The 15,194-nt window shown below is 38.4% G+C and overlaps 1 protein-coding gene across 1 annotated transcript in view; it reads right to left on the minus strand.

Annotated features, from left to right (window-relative positions):
* The window catches only part of LOC132132661 (fibroblast growth factor 11-like), a 50,507-nt gene that overhangs the window by 3,282 nt on the left and 32,031 nt on the right, over positions 1 to 15,194 (minus strand). Inside the window, exons 3-4 of the mRNA XM_059545125.1 lie at positions 13,479 to 13,582; positions 1,862 to 2,060 (exon numbers count right to left, since the gene is read on the minus strand). Of these exons, the coding sequence (XP_059401108.1) occupies positions 1,862 to 2,060; positions 13,479 to 13,582 (303 nt within the window). The remainder of the gene's footprint in view (positions 1 to 1,861; positions 2,061 to 13,478; positions 13,583 to 15,194) is intronic.

Raw genomic sequence — 15,194 nt, forward strand, 5'->3', positions numbered from 1 at the left:
TAAAATATTGCTTATTACTTATAAAGCCCTGAATGGTTTAGCACCTCAGTATTTGAATGAGTTCCTTTTACATTATAATCCTCTACGTCCGCTACGTTCTCAAAACTCAGGCAATTTGATAATACCTAGAATATCAAAATCAACTGCAGGCGGCAGATCCTTTTCCTATTTGGCGCCCAAACTCTGGAATAACCTACCTAACATTGTTCGGGAGGCAGACACACTCTTGCAGTTTAAATCTAGATTAAAGACCCATCTCTTTAACCTGGCATACACATAACATACTAATATGCTTTTATTATCCAAATCCGTTAAAGGATTTTTAGGCTGCATTAATTAGGTAAACCGGAACCGGAAACACTTCCCATAACAACCTATGTACTTGCTACATCATTAGAAGAATGGCATCTACGCTAATATTTGTCTGTTTCTCTCTTGTTCCGAGGTCACTGTGGCCACCAGATCCAGTCTGTGTCCAGATCAGAGGGTCACTGCAGTCACCCGGATCCAGTACGTATCCAGACCAGATGGTGGATCAGCACCTAGAAAGGACCTCTACATCCCTGAAAGACAGCGGAGACCAGGACAACTAGAGCCCCAGATACAGATCTCCTGTAAAGACCTTGTCTCAGAGGAGCACCAGGACAAGACCACAGGAAACAGATGATTCTTCTGCACAATCTGACTTTGCTGCAGCCTGGAATTGAACTACTGGTTTCGTCTGGTCAGAGGAGAACTGGCCCCCCAACTGAGCCTGGTTTCTCCCATGGTTTTTTTCTCCATTCTGTCACCGATGGAGTTTCGGTTCCTTGCCGCTGTCGCCTCTGGCTTGCTTAGTTGGGGACACTTCATCTACAGCGATATCGTTGACTTGATTGCAAATAAATGCACAGACACTATTTAACTGAACAGAGATGACATAACTGAATCCAATGATGAACTGCCTTTAACTATCATTTTTGCATTATTGACACTGTTTTCCTAATGAATGTTGTTCAGTTGCTTTGACGCAATGTATTTTGTTTAAAGCGCTATATAAATAAAGGTGACATTGACATTGACATTGACATTGACATTGACATCTAAGATGGTCATTAGCTGGTCCAAGCTGGTTATTATCTGGTTAAAGCTAGTTGAAGCTGGATATTAGCTGATCTATGCTAGAGTAAACTAGTTATTTGCTAGTTATTTAATTAAATTAATTTAAATTAATAAATTAATTAAATTAATTAAAAATTAAATGATTATTAGCTGATGTAAACTGGTTAATAGATAGTATAAATTGGTTGTCTAAGCTAGTGCTATCTGTTTATTATTTGGTCAAAGTTAGTGCAAGCAGGTCAATAGCTGGTCCAAGCTGGTGAAATTTGATAATTTGCTGATCCAAGCATGTTATTAACTGGTATAAACTGGTTATTGGTTGGTTTAAACTGGTGCAAAAGGGTTAGCTGATCTAAGATGGTCATTAGCTAGCACAAGATGGTATATGTGGTCGAAGCTGTTATTTATCTGGTATGAGTTAGTGTGAGCTGGTTATTATCTGGTCAAAGATACTACAAGATGGTTACTAGCTGGTTTATGCTAATGTAAAATGGTTATGATCTGGTCTAAAGTAGCTGGTTATTGGCTGGTCATTATAGTGTGATTGTTATTATAAACCATACTGACCACATTAGCTGGTTTGTTGCTGGTCCAAACTGGTCTGTTAGCTTATCACCTGCTTGGACCAGCTATTGACAAGATTAAACCAGCTAGAAACTAAAACATTAGATTATATTTTCCATCTGGGAATTTTCCATGTGAGTCTTTGCTAATCTGTATCTGCATCTGAATATGTCTGAAGTTTAAAATCAGATCTGACCTTCGATAACTTTAGGTAGGAAGTGTGCAGCCCCTTTGGTCTTCTTCACGCGGTTGCCCTTCATCACTTGGCCATCTCGATTAATGCCGATGTACCACGAGCGTCCAGACTGGCTTTGGCGGTACAGCATGGAGGAGTACGTCACGTAGTAGTTCTCAAACACACTCTCTTTGAATTTGCACTCTGGGTTGAAATTCTCCTGCCAAATAATGAAAAATACAAATATGCTAATAAGCACAGACATCTGAAATGCATGCGCATAGATGTATGTGAATGCGAAAGATGACAAAGTTAGCATTTTGCGCACAGACATGTAAATAAATAAATGTCGTACTTTTGTACAATGATTAGTTAGATTAGATTACTCTGCATCTGTTGAGAGTAAGAAGAAATCCCATCATGGTGTTTCTTTGAAAGCAATGTTCTCTGGAGAGCAAGAGGTAGATTATTCTACTCATAAACTGCATTCATTTGCATGACTGATGAACTTAATGCTGTCCCTAAAGATACTCGGAGAGCTCCACTCAACATACATACCGGCATGCAAATGTAAATGTACACACTTGAAAGCATAACCCTAAAATCTATAGATACTCAAAATGTCACGGCATGAGATGACGAAAAGCACATTCCGCTTTCAACCTAAACCTTTTATTTAGGCCATTCTGAACAAACCTCCCCGTTCCCATTCATTTCCCTTTCGCTTAAAGCCATTCCCACCAATCCAAGCCACTGTAGCCGGGTGACTGTAACCAGGAGCAACATGTATACATCTTTCTTAGTCTGCGTCAGGGTCCCTGTCCTGTCAGAGAGCAGACCAAATCAGCAGGATTGATTTACTGAGGGTAGCCAAGCAGAAACAGCTGACTGAAGTGTTTCTGCAAACCACTGGAGATTTGGATTGAGTGAGGAAAGGAGAAACGGAGAAGATGCTGGGGGCCGGAAGGGGGCGAAAGGGTTACAGGAGTTTTTCTTGCCCAATATTAACCAGCTCAGCTTGAGTGAAAACCAGCAAATACGAAAATTCCTGCCTGTCTGCTTTTAGTCTATGCAACGTTCAGGTTTTTTTTCTTAAATTTGTCTTCATCAGCTCCTTCATTTTTTTTTCTTTCACTCATTTTATCCCACCCTCCCTTCCACTTGGCCTATGCATCAAACTAAGCAGTTTTTGCCTCACGTATTTGATATCCTTAAAATCTCACAGACAAAGGAGATCAATAGATGATCAGCCTCATGGAATGCTAATAACAATCTAATCGCATGAATCGAGTTACCATGGCCACTGTGAAGGACAACGTCACCTCCAATCTCACATTTTCAAGTTCATTCTTCCTATATATGACCCCAAATTTGACCTTTCAAACCATACGTCACATAATAGCTTGTGGTTGTACCATCTTTTTAATAAATACACATTTTGAACACAACTGTGAAAAAGGGTTCACCGAGTGGATAAATATAAATTTTTGTAGAGCAGATGCAATTGTGTTTTTTTTACTAACTTGAAATGTGTCTCCTCATTCACTTCACGCTTCAGTGGGGATCTGCAGGTAATAGGAAGTGTTCACTGCAAGTGTGAACCACACATACCAGCAAACATGCAGACTCAACAAACGATACTGTATATCCACACACTCAGCAGCCACCACAGGATCTGAGCTATGACGTCCCCATCCAAGATGTTCTGCAAGCTTCTTCTTACAGCCTTTGGTTCAGAGAGCGTGAAATTTACAGACGGAGAGTGTGGGATCTGACTGCTGTGCTGGTTCTGTCTCTCGTCAAAGTGGAGTTAATGGCCTTGTTACTGCCACATGGCAAATGCAAAAACACTTCACGTGGGGGCAGTTTACAATGACTGCTACAAAGAGCAGTCTGCAATGTTCCACAAGGCCTGTCACCCATCACAATAACTTCAACAGATGAAACATTTAAAAGTCACGTTAAACTGCCAATGACAACAAAAGCATCAGATACAACACTTTTAGACTCTCTTAAATGTCTGTAAGAGAGCATAACAAGATCTTGTTATAGAGGCTTCAGTCTTGCAACACAGCAGTTTTGAAACTTTTTGAAATTTTGAGACCACCATGATCTCTATGTCCATCACATTCTCACCAGGAAGTTCTGGAAATGTAACACGATGCTTAAGACACAGTTGAATAACTGATACCCATTATGCTATTTCAAAGACACATATATTATTCAGAGAAACTGTATTAGTCCCAAATCCATGACTACAGCTATAGGTGTTATACCGAGACAGAATGTAGACCGAGAAATATGCCCTTCATCTCAAGATCATGGGAAACACACAAAGCAAGCATCTCTGCCACAGAGGAACACTGGGATACCAAAGTTATGAATCAAGCTATAAATGAGTGCCATCCTTTCTGGGAGTGAAGAAGGCCTTTGGTACTGGTGGAGAACAGAAAAAAAATAAAATGAATGAACACCCGGCAGCTAAGGAATTATCCCACAAATGATAATCTTCACAAATGAACACAACTTTTAATAATTTAAAAAGGTTAAATAAATTCATCAGAAGTAATAGGCTATAAACAAACTACTACACCATGATTTTAACATCACCATCACTAAATGTCTGTCAACTCTTTCTCTCTTAATTTAAAAAGTCTTTATTTTCCTTGAAAGTCTGAGTTTGAATAGTTGATTATAAACACAGTCAGGCTGTGAAAGCATACTAGTGAGTAGATGAGTTTTCCTGTTAGACAGGATGATGTTTAATGTCACCAGCAACCTCTATAGTCCCATATAGTAATCTCTTTTTAAATAATAGCTTTAAAAAATATATAATATTGTAGAATAAAACATGTAAATATCTTGAGCTTGCGTTAATGGGACCAGAAGTGCTAAAATACTTTTTTCCATGTTTTGCCTTACAAAAATGCATCCTTGCAACACTCTCTAGAGAAAGATGGTTTAGTAACAGTATCCACCAGTAGTGGCTAACTGGTCCATGCTAACCAGGTTAAACCCTCACTCTTTGCTTTCTACAGCAGATCTGATGCTGTCTGACTGAAAGTGGCCCCAATAGTGCCATAATCTGTCTGTATATGTCATTTGTGGCCCATGATCATATATAAACATAAAGCTTCTTAATGGGGCTTACGTTTCATCAGCAAAAGCTTGTGTGTGTGTGCTGCCCAATATGTTTATGCCTCAGTTAATCCTTTCTCTTGAGTTCATATGTGTACATATATGTAATGTCATGCCACTTATATGTACATGTGTGGGAAGAAGAATTTGCTTATGTTTGTGCATTCAGCAGATGTTCAGTGGCTTACAACATTACATAAGTCTATAAAGCATGCAGGGCTGCATTAGGAAACATCAATGGATGGATGAAATGAATGCAAGCGAGGTCATAATCCATTTATGCTCTGCCTATGGTGACGTTTACTGATGGTTCTGCAGCTGGCGAGGTTGGGCGGGGCTATTCCATATCACTGATGGCATTTATCTTTGTTTTGAGTGATGAATGGTGGGTCCCAGTCAATAAGATTCATGTTATGGAATGTTAGATGGCATCTCCTGTTTTAAAGAACGACCTGGAACAGCGCTGTCAACCAGGAAGTATTACTAATAAGCAAGTGACAAAGTAATGGAATCTCATTTTTATTCGCATGAAAAGTGTGAGTCTAGCACACTTACATTTAACAATATCAAGGTGCTGACAGCATCTAAAATGTAAACTGTCAACTTTAGAGATGTACAAACTGTTACAAATCTTTAAAATTCATTAAATGTGTTTAACACCATCATACTGATTTGTTAAACCATTTACCTAATTTGACTTTGCACTTTTTGGCCTCTAAATAAAGTATTTTTTGTAAGAAATCTTCTACCATTATGTGTGCAAGCTCCTCTCCTTGTTGAAGTTCACTAAATTTCATATACATGATATTTTACATATTAGTATCTATCAAAATGCTTAAAAATCCCTAGGAATACTAATAAGATCACCTTGGACAAAAACAGAGAGACCACGGAATAACAAGACTCAGTTGAAGGATACTAGGGTTCATAAGGGGGCTTATGGGAAATGGAGGCAGCTTAAAATGCCGCAGAGGGTTTATGGGGATGAACAGCTACAATCTGCAGTTCATTACCCGCAAGAGGAAAAGAGAAGATTACTGAATCACTTACACTTCTGTTTCTCTCTGACTTTCTCTCCCTGTCAGCTTGTGAGGGAGCGCTGGGAATGAGGTGTGTTTGGAAGCAATTGCATGTTCTAGTTTGGATTCATATCAGTAAGTCTCTGGCTCTTCATTTACCTTTAGAAATTGCAGGTGTCTCTTTAAGTCTCCAATGTGATGAGTGTGATTGCATCTCAGCAATGGGAGCATTCTGAATCTCAATGCTATCTGTGAAGAAGGGGGTCTATAGACACCATTTATCAAACTTGAGATAAAGGCACCACAACACATATTCTACACATCTTGTCTGAGGTCACACAATCACACACACCCACACATGCACAAATTGTGCTCAGACAATGCCATTATACCTCAAGTTATCTGTTGGAAACTTTGTAGTAGTTTTAAATTGAAGCCTGTGTCGCCTGAATAAAGGCTGATCATGGCAACAGGCCCACAGCTATTTCGGTCAAGAACCTTACAACTGTGTCAGCTCCTCCCAATCCCCATATCTTTCTCATGCTCTCTTTCTCTCCCTCTCTCACTCAGCCCAAGGGTTTTTTTCCAGAGCCTACTGTCTATAAAATGGGTCAGGACGGAACTGGGCTCTATTTTTATCTGGAAACCATTTTCTTAACTCCACAAAAGGTATCTCACAGATCTTGATACCCACACAACCTCCTCTACCATAGACCAACAGTGTGGAGGTTCCCTCAGCAGTCCGTTCTCCATCGCTCTCCAGGGCTACCATGCCAATGCGTGCGCACACAGACACACAGACACAGACACAGACACAGACACACACACACACACACACACACACACACACACACACACACACACACACACACACACACACACACACACACACACACACAGCTAGTGCCTGGATAATAAACATGCAAAACAATGAAGGCTCCAGGAAAGCTTTCAGCTCAGGGCTGGTCTCTGTATGGTTGGAACTCAATGGAATAGTTTAGCCAGAAATGTTCACTCATCCTCATGTTGTTCCAAACATTGGATATTTCTCAGCTGCCTGTTTTTAATGCAACAGAAATGGGCAGTGCTTTATACTGTAAAACTAAAAAAAAGAATGTTTTTGAATGTTTTTGACCAATGAATTTCCAGAACTTAAAAAAAAATAAAAAAATAAAGGTTCTTTATTTGCATGCATTCATGGTTACATGAAAATGTCGATTGCACAGGCTCATAGTGGAAAAAGATTATTTAGATCAATAAAATGTTCTTCCCAAGAAAGAAAGAAAAAATGGTTCTTTCCCTTAAAGGTTCTTTGGGGAACCAAAAAGGATTATTTTATGGCACTGTTGTAAAAAAAAAATACCAAAAAAACCTTCTGGAACCTTTATTTTTAAGAGTGTGGGGTTCCCAAAATTCATTGTGATAAATCGTTCAGGCTATTTTGGGAACCATTTAACCAATTAACAGAAAATAATCAAAGAACGATTACATTGCCAAACAAGTTTAGCTAAACACAAGAGAATATTTAGCTGCAGAAATATTTTGGAGCACTTTTTCCATGGCTTTTAAGATTTCATTAAGTGACTTTCCCAGACATTTTCAATTTTTCTTTTCCTTTTCCAGACATTAGTGTGTATATAACCATTATAGACAATTTTCATCAGATATTGATGATCAGGGCTTCCAAATGTTATTTTTGGCTGTTAAGAGTATTAATAAATAACAAATTAGGATGACATTACCATAAAACATATTTTCCTTGCAGACAAAATCCAGCATTAAATATAAAAAGGAGAGTACTTTAAGATAGCAGTACAAAGTCTAAATTTAATGTTTTTATTTTATAGACGTGCCATATTCAAAAGGCATATTGTCATTGTCAATAATTTTGTAGATTGTAACCTTTTAAATCAAGCAGCTGAATTGCCCGTTCTAGATCCGATGGTGCATTATGAACCTTAATGGTCATTACAGGCTTTGCACCAAACGCAGCATGAGGACATGATGAATGTCTACCCGAGGGGATGTACGAAATCCATTATGTGGCAGAAAAGCACAATCCCTGAGGCAGTTTGTCTAATTTACTTAAGTTTATTACAATGAGGTACTTACAGAGCTTGACAATGTAGTCACATTTTATGAATGACCTTCTCTTTAACTGCAGTGAGGAAAAAGGGGAGGGAACCGGGAGCATGCAGAGGAAAAAAATGCCCCTGGGAGTGAGGTGTTTCCCCATTGGCTGTGTCCTTCAAATCTCACATATTTATCTGTTCAGTTACACACACTATTTCTAAACCGATGGTTATCAAACACACACTTGCACTTGCATATAAAGCCTATGCTTATACATCTTATGCACAGACTGGTGATATAACAAAACCCTGAAATAATTTCCATGAGTTCCTGTACCCAGATGTCCGTTAAGCAGCATTGTAAACATAGATATCATTCCCAAATTAATCTGCTTATGTAACCTCTCTGACATTGATCAAAATAAACCATCCCTTTGCACACAATTTACCCAGAATTCAATGTAGTGTTCTTCAAAAAAATAATGTTTGCTTGAGTGCAAAAGACTGAAATAGGGCACAGAAAGGACAAATTCAGATGGTTAAAATGCAAGGAAAAGACAGAGCTAAGGACGAGTCCGTATGAAAGGAAATCGTGAAAATGACAGGGACAGGAAAGGTTGGACTGACCAGATGACTGACCTAAGACATAAAAAGACGAGGGGATGAGGGACAGTTTTAGGATAACAGACACAGGACAGGATGTCGCAAAGCTTGCATGGCGTCGGTAAGCAACGCAGGCTGTGAATGAAAGACAGCTGCCTCTGAACCAAATGCCGATCTCCACTTCTGAGAAGAAAATCCCCTCTTTTCTCAGTTCACAGAGGCAGGAAACAAAAGCTGTCTCATCCCCCATTCTAATCTGCAGCTCTGGGATGCACGCTCACATGCACATATAAGCAGCCTAACAAACACACACTCAATATCTCTCTCTGCGAGCTGTCTCATTACTCTCTCTGTTCTCTTTATCCTTCTCTAGCCATGACACTGTCTAAATATCTGCTCCAGCTTGCCTGCTAATGCTGCTGCTTTCCACTCTACTCCACATCAAGCACAATTTGGGTAATTGGTCACACTGCATGGGCTAATCCTTTGTTATTTTCATTTTTATGGGAAAGCTTGACCATGACCTTTGGGAATGGTAACAGCACATATCCAGTATGGCTATAGGGCCTCTAGTACATTTAACACAGGATTCAATATGTTTCCAGAACCACATGAGATTTCTAAAATCCTTTAAGAATGTATAATATACACTCACCTAAATGATTATTAGGAATACCATACTAATACGGTGTTTGACCCCCTTTTGCCTTCAGAACTGCCTTAATTCTACGTGGCATTGATTCAACAAGGTGCTGAAAGCATTCTTTAGAAATGTTGGCCCATATTGATAGGATAGCATCTTGCAGTTGATGGAGATTTGTGGGATGCACATCCAGGGCACAAAGCTCCCGTTCCACCACATCCCAAAGATGCTCTATTGGATTGAGATCTGGTGACTGTTGGGGCCATTTTAGTTCAGTGAACTCATTGTCACGGTTGTAACGAGTGGTTATTTCAGTCAAAGTTGCTCTTCTATCAGCTTGAATCAGTCGGCCCATTCTCCTCTGACCTCTAGCATGACCTCTTTTCCCTTTTCACACCATTCTTTGTAAACCCTAGAAATGTTTGTGCGTGAAAATCCCAGTAACTGAGCAGGTTGTGAAATACTCAGACCGGCCCGTCTGGCACCAACAACCATGCCACGCTCAAAATTGCTTAAATCACCTTTCTTTCCCATTCTGACATTCAGTTTGGAGATCAGGAGATTGTCTTGACCATGACCACACCCCTAAATGCATTGAAGCAACTGCCATGTGATTGGTTGATTAGATAATTGCATTAATGAGAAATTGAACAGGTGTTCCTAATAATCTTTTAGGTGAGTATATATATATATATATATATATATATATATATATATAAACATTTGTGTGTGTGCGTGTGTGTGTGTGTGTGTGTGTGTGTGCTCTTGTTTTTATGACAAATCAGGACACAACTCTGTATAATGACATGGGTATGACAAGGGTGACTTTTGAGGACATAACCCATGTCCCCATTTTTCAAAACGCTTATAAACCATACAGAATGAGTTTTTTTTGAGAAAGTAAAAATGCACAAAGTTTCCTGTGTGGGTTAGGTTTAGGGGTAAGGTTGGTGTAGGGCCATAGAATATACAGTTTGTACAGTATAAAAACCATTACACCTATGGGTTGTCCCCACTTTTCACAAAAACAAACGTGTGTGTGTGTGTGTGTGTGTGTGTGTGTGTGTGTGTGTGCGTAGACTGAGTCCTGATAAGAACACCTGTGGCATCTTCCTAATTAAGCCTCAGTCTCAGTGAGTTAGTGTGTGAGAAGCCGTCTCTCCATTCAAATTTGACCTGTGTGGAACTGTTGTGTTTGCTTGTGTCCTTTGCTTATTTCTTTTTTTGTATAATGTGATTTGTTGTTTAAGAGACAGATGACTGAAAACATCTTCATCAATTTGACAACACATGCGCTGCAAATGCTCACAACACAACCAAACAAAAAAACACGCTACAAATAGGCACAGACAACATTGGAAATGTTTAAGGGAACTGCAAAGTGACAAACATGGCTGGGACATATTTATCAACGTTTGCTCTAAAAGATGAGATTTGTAATTTTTTTTACTGCATTAACCATAGCTTAACCATTGCATTTGTACAACTGTGGTTGATAGTAATTTTGGCATTGTCGGGGTCAACCCGTTGTGGTCTGTACTTGCGTTTCTGTATTTGGTTGTGTTGTGAGCATTTGCGGCGCATTTCTGTTTTTGCAGCGCTTTCTTTATTTGGTTGTGTTGTGAGTATGTATTTATTTTTTTATTTTTTTGTCGCTAGTATTTGCTAGCCTGGTAATACCAAACTCTGCTACTTCACTTTGCTTTGTAGACAGCAAAGTACAGAAGCAAACTGAAATTGGGCGGAAGTATGAAGTCTGACATAGTCAGGCTAAGTATTTGCAGCACATGTACTGACAAACTGAAGAAGATGTTTTCTTAATTTGCTGGGGCCTTTTCTATTTGCATGTTTTCTGAAGTTGCAGTGCATTGAGCTCTCTCGGCCACCATACTTTTCACTTTTAATAATAATATTAACAATAATAATTGCTCTCTGCTAGTTCATTTTAATTAATGCATTAACAAATGAGACTTTAAAAAAATGTTCCTTTGTGAAGTGTTAAAAAATCTATTGCCTTGAAAAAATGAAATAATGACTAAATAATGCAAACAAGTCACTGGACAACATGGCTTATGTAGGCTAGTATAAAAGTATAAAAAGTATAAAAAATATGTGTGATATCGATGAATAATATGGAATAGCTGGGCAATAAGGAAATTTTATTTTAATCAAATATATAATAACTCAATCTGACACTGGAGAGTCAAGAGCTGTTCGAGAGCGCTTTGGCTGAGAACACATTGAAGACCGTTTCTCAGAGAGTGCGTGAGTACTTTATGGGTTAAAATAGCTTGTATGATTATAATTGTTTTAAAATTACCTCCAAGCAGGCGTGGATTAACACACAGGCTTGCCTAGGTTGCAGATTAGGGGCCCAATTTGTGCAGGGGCCTCGGACTGGCAGGTCTATTTTTTTATTATTTAAAAATTTCTTCAGCTCAAACTCAAAAGACCCTCACTGGCCCATAAGAAACACCAAAGGAGGATTCGTTGCAGAGCCTCTGACAAAATTAATGTCTTGTATTGTAGAATGCATGCTTAGCACCGCCGAGGGTATGCGCGATTGTTAAATCGAAACCGAAAGTAAAACTTGCACGCGCATTCAAAAAATAGGTTGGCTCTGCATCATGCTTGAAAAATTGCTCTCTATTTTCACACTGAATATAGATACAGCACTTATTGTTCAAACTTAATACTACTAAGAAAGAACTGTTTCTTATTTTTTTTGTAATTTATACTGTTTTTATTTCTATGTTCAATTTGTGAAAAGGAGTTCAGTTAGAAGGTCAAATCGTCTAGAAGCTCATAATTCATGTACAGTTCTAAGGTCTGAAGAGATGAAATGAAACAGGAGAGAAGCCAGTCGGTTGAACAAAACCTTTTACAGTGCTTGAGTCTTTTTGACCATCTTTTTAGCTGAATGAATTATCTTTTTTAATGATAATTCATACTCAGAAAGTAGAACTGAAATGACATTATTACAAAATGATTGGTTCAATAATTTTTTCCAGTCATGTATTTGATAATGGAGAAGTTTTTTTTTTAAACATGTAAAATTGTCTCATCTTGTGTCTTGAGTTAAGTGTCGTCATTAACGAGAATCAAACAACAAAAGACAAGGAGTAAAATCACTCCTTGGTCTTGACAGAATGGCATTTGAATTTGAACTTGAATTTATAAAGTGTAAATTGTTCCCTTTCTCAGTGATTCAAGGAGATTCAAGTTGTTGCAAAGGCTATTTTTCACATAAATGAATCATAGCCTAACATAACCAGTTATATCCAGTCATATAGCAATGGAGTCATTGCATCCTCTCACATGACTTTCCCCAATTCATTCTCAATTACCCCCCACCAAACTCACTGCATGCTTTTAGGGCGTCAGCTAAAATCAATGGGATCAGAGAGACATGGGCTTCCACTGTAACTCTTCCTGCTGTCGTCGCTGTTGATGTTTCTTTAGAAAAATGAGTGATTTATCCACTTTTTAATGTTTTATATATATATATATATATATATATATATATATATATATATATATATATATATATATATATATATATATATATATAAACTGAATCATTTTATTTGAGCTCTTAAATCTAGAAAAAGACAACAAGATCACAAAAATGTAATGCCAGTGTAAAGAACGTGAATAATTTGATGGCTGGGGTGTCCAATTCTGCCATCTTGCTGCAAAGTTTAGCTCAAACCTGCTCCAACACACCTGGGCATTTCTAGTCTTCCTAAACACCTTGATTTCTTGGCTTAGGTGTGTTAATTAAACTTTATTAAGGCAAACTCTGCAAACTCTGGAAACAGAATTGAACATTTGTGTTATAGCCAGAGAAGTTCAGCACCACGGAGAGTGACCTGACAATTCAGCACCCCGAAGAGCATCCAAGAACATCACAGCTAGGTACTAAATGGGTAATTTAATGCCATAACAAAGTCTGGGTAATTCTAGTTATGCCATCCTCTTCACACCAGTCTGTTTGACCAAACAATGTATAATAAGGTGAGTATAATAATTATTTACCCCTCAAAAAGTTGCACATCAGCAATTATCTCTGAATCATTATTGCACAGACATATGGAGGGCTCCAGCATAATGAATCTAATTATTACAATCATCAATCCTTAAAAGAGAATTCAGTCACTTACGGAGGTGTAGAGGTATCCCTCGCTGTTCATGCCCAGGTAGAAGCCAGTCTTCGCTCCCTGAATTGCCACTATCCGCAGACCTACAGGAATCAAGTTGAACTGTGCTGTGGGATAAAATCAGAGAAATTTATGCTCAGAGTAATAGATTAAACACTCAATGAAAAAACAAAACCAGTGTCAGGTGTCAGAGAGAATGGAAAATGCAGGTCGAAACAGTGTTTGGTTGCTTCAGTTGTCAATCAAACTGTATTTTCCTTTTTAAGTAGGCGGTTCTTGGGTAGAATAAGCTCCAAGACGACCAGACTTTTTGCCTGGAGTGAAAAATCTGGCTTTGAGAGACTAGGGACAACATGACATATGAAACAGGATAACAGAGATGAAGACCAGAGCAACACATAAGAGTGGATGTAAAACTGACAGGGATGGAAAAGATAATGGCATGAGGTGGGGGAAGGTATACAAGAGGGACTATCTGTCCTACGTCTGTTCTCCTTGATAGAAAGATGGATTGTGTGTGATATGGATCATTCAAGGAACTTCACAGAGTTAATGCTTCTGAGAGATAGCAGAAGATAAAACCAGGCAAAATAAAAGGCAATGAGGGCGAGAGAGATATTCCCTCATAGGGTGAGGAACAGTCTTCAGTGAGATTTCCTGCTGTAGTTTGAAAGATATATGACAGTATCTAATTGGTGTTGGATAGTATCGTAACAATTTAGCATCATCAAATTCACCTCATTGGGTGTGAAGTGTTAAGAATTCACGTCAGGCCTCCCTGTCACAATGTTCATGGGACGCCGCAGTCGTATGGTTATTTAACATGTATGACAGTCATTTCAGTAGACAAGCATGACATGTAAGCCAGTCCTTGACAACCCAGGCAGGAATGTGCTACACTTGTGCCCCCTGACAACTGCCATCCCAATAAAATACTTCTCAATCTGTTACTCACACACTCAAAAAAAAAAAAAAAAAAAAACACCTCACATAGAGCTACAAAAAGCACAAGAACTCGTGACGCTTCACATGTCAGCTCTCCTTGGCATGTTTTCCTTTCTCCTTCACTGTCTCTTCCCCTTCATGAACAGCATGTTATGGTGACTCAACATAAAATACAACATCGTACCACTGAGGCCTCAGGCTGAACCTGTACAAAAGAATTGACTTCCAGAAATGCACAAATGTGTCATGATATCAAAATCTAAGCTTGACTCCAGAATACATGCATGTTCTACACTGTTACAAGTAAATATTTGTTTAATGGTTCTTTGGATCGCTTAAGGTGCATTCATGCTGAAATAACTGCTAGAGTTTGTGAAGTTGTGATGCTGTTGGTTGCTAATAGTGATAAAATCCCATGTCTTTCACTGTCTGCATTCCCATTGGTGGCCACTGCATTGCATAACTGCTCATTTACATACAGTAAAACTCTGTTCAAATTTGATACATCACCAGTGGTTGCATGTAAGCCTGAAAATGCAACTCTAATTAAAAATGAATTAATTCTGAGCAACCATTTAACAATTCTATACTTTTTTCCCCTAAATCAGTTACAAATAAAACATAAAAAACTAAAAATGTATCTTTTTAAATGCTACAAGTGAATTTAGGCATCACAAATTGTAATGTACAATATGAAAAGTGGATATTCCTTTGGAAATTTGCTGAATATTATATTATTTAAGTGTTATTACATTATTAGTGTTTTTAAAGAAT

The sequence above is a fragment of the Carassius carassius genome, chromosome 49 (genome assembly GCF_963082965.1).
Source record: "Carassius carassius chromosome 49, fCarCar2.1, whole genome shotgun sequence".
NCBI lineage: Eukaryota > Metazoa > Chordata > Actinopteri > Cypriniformes > Cyprinidae > Carassius > Carassius carassius.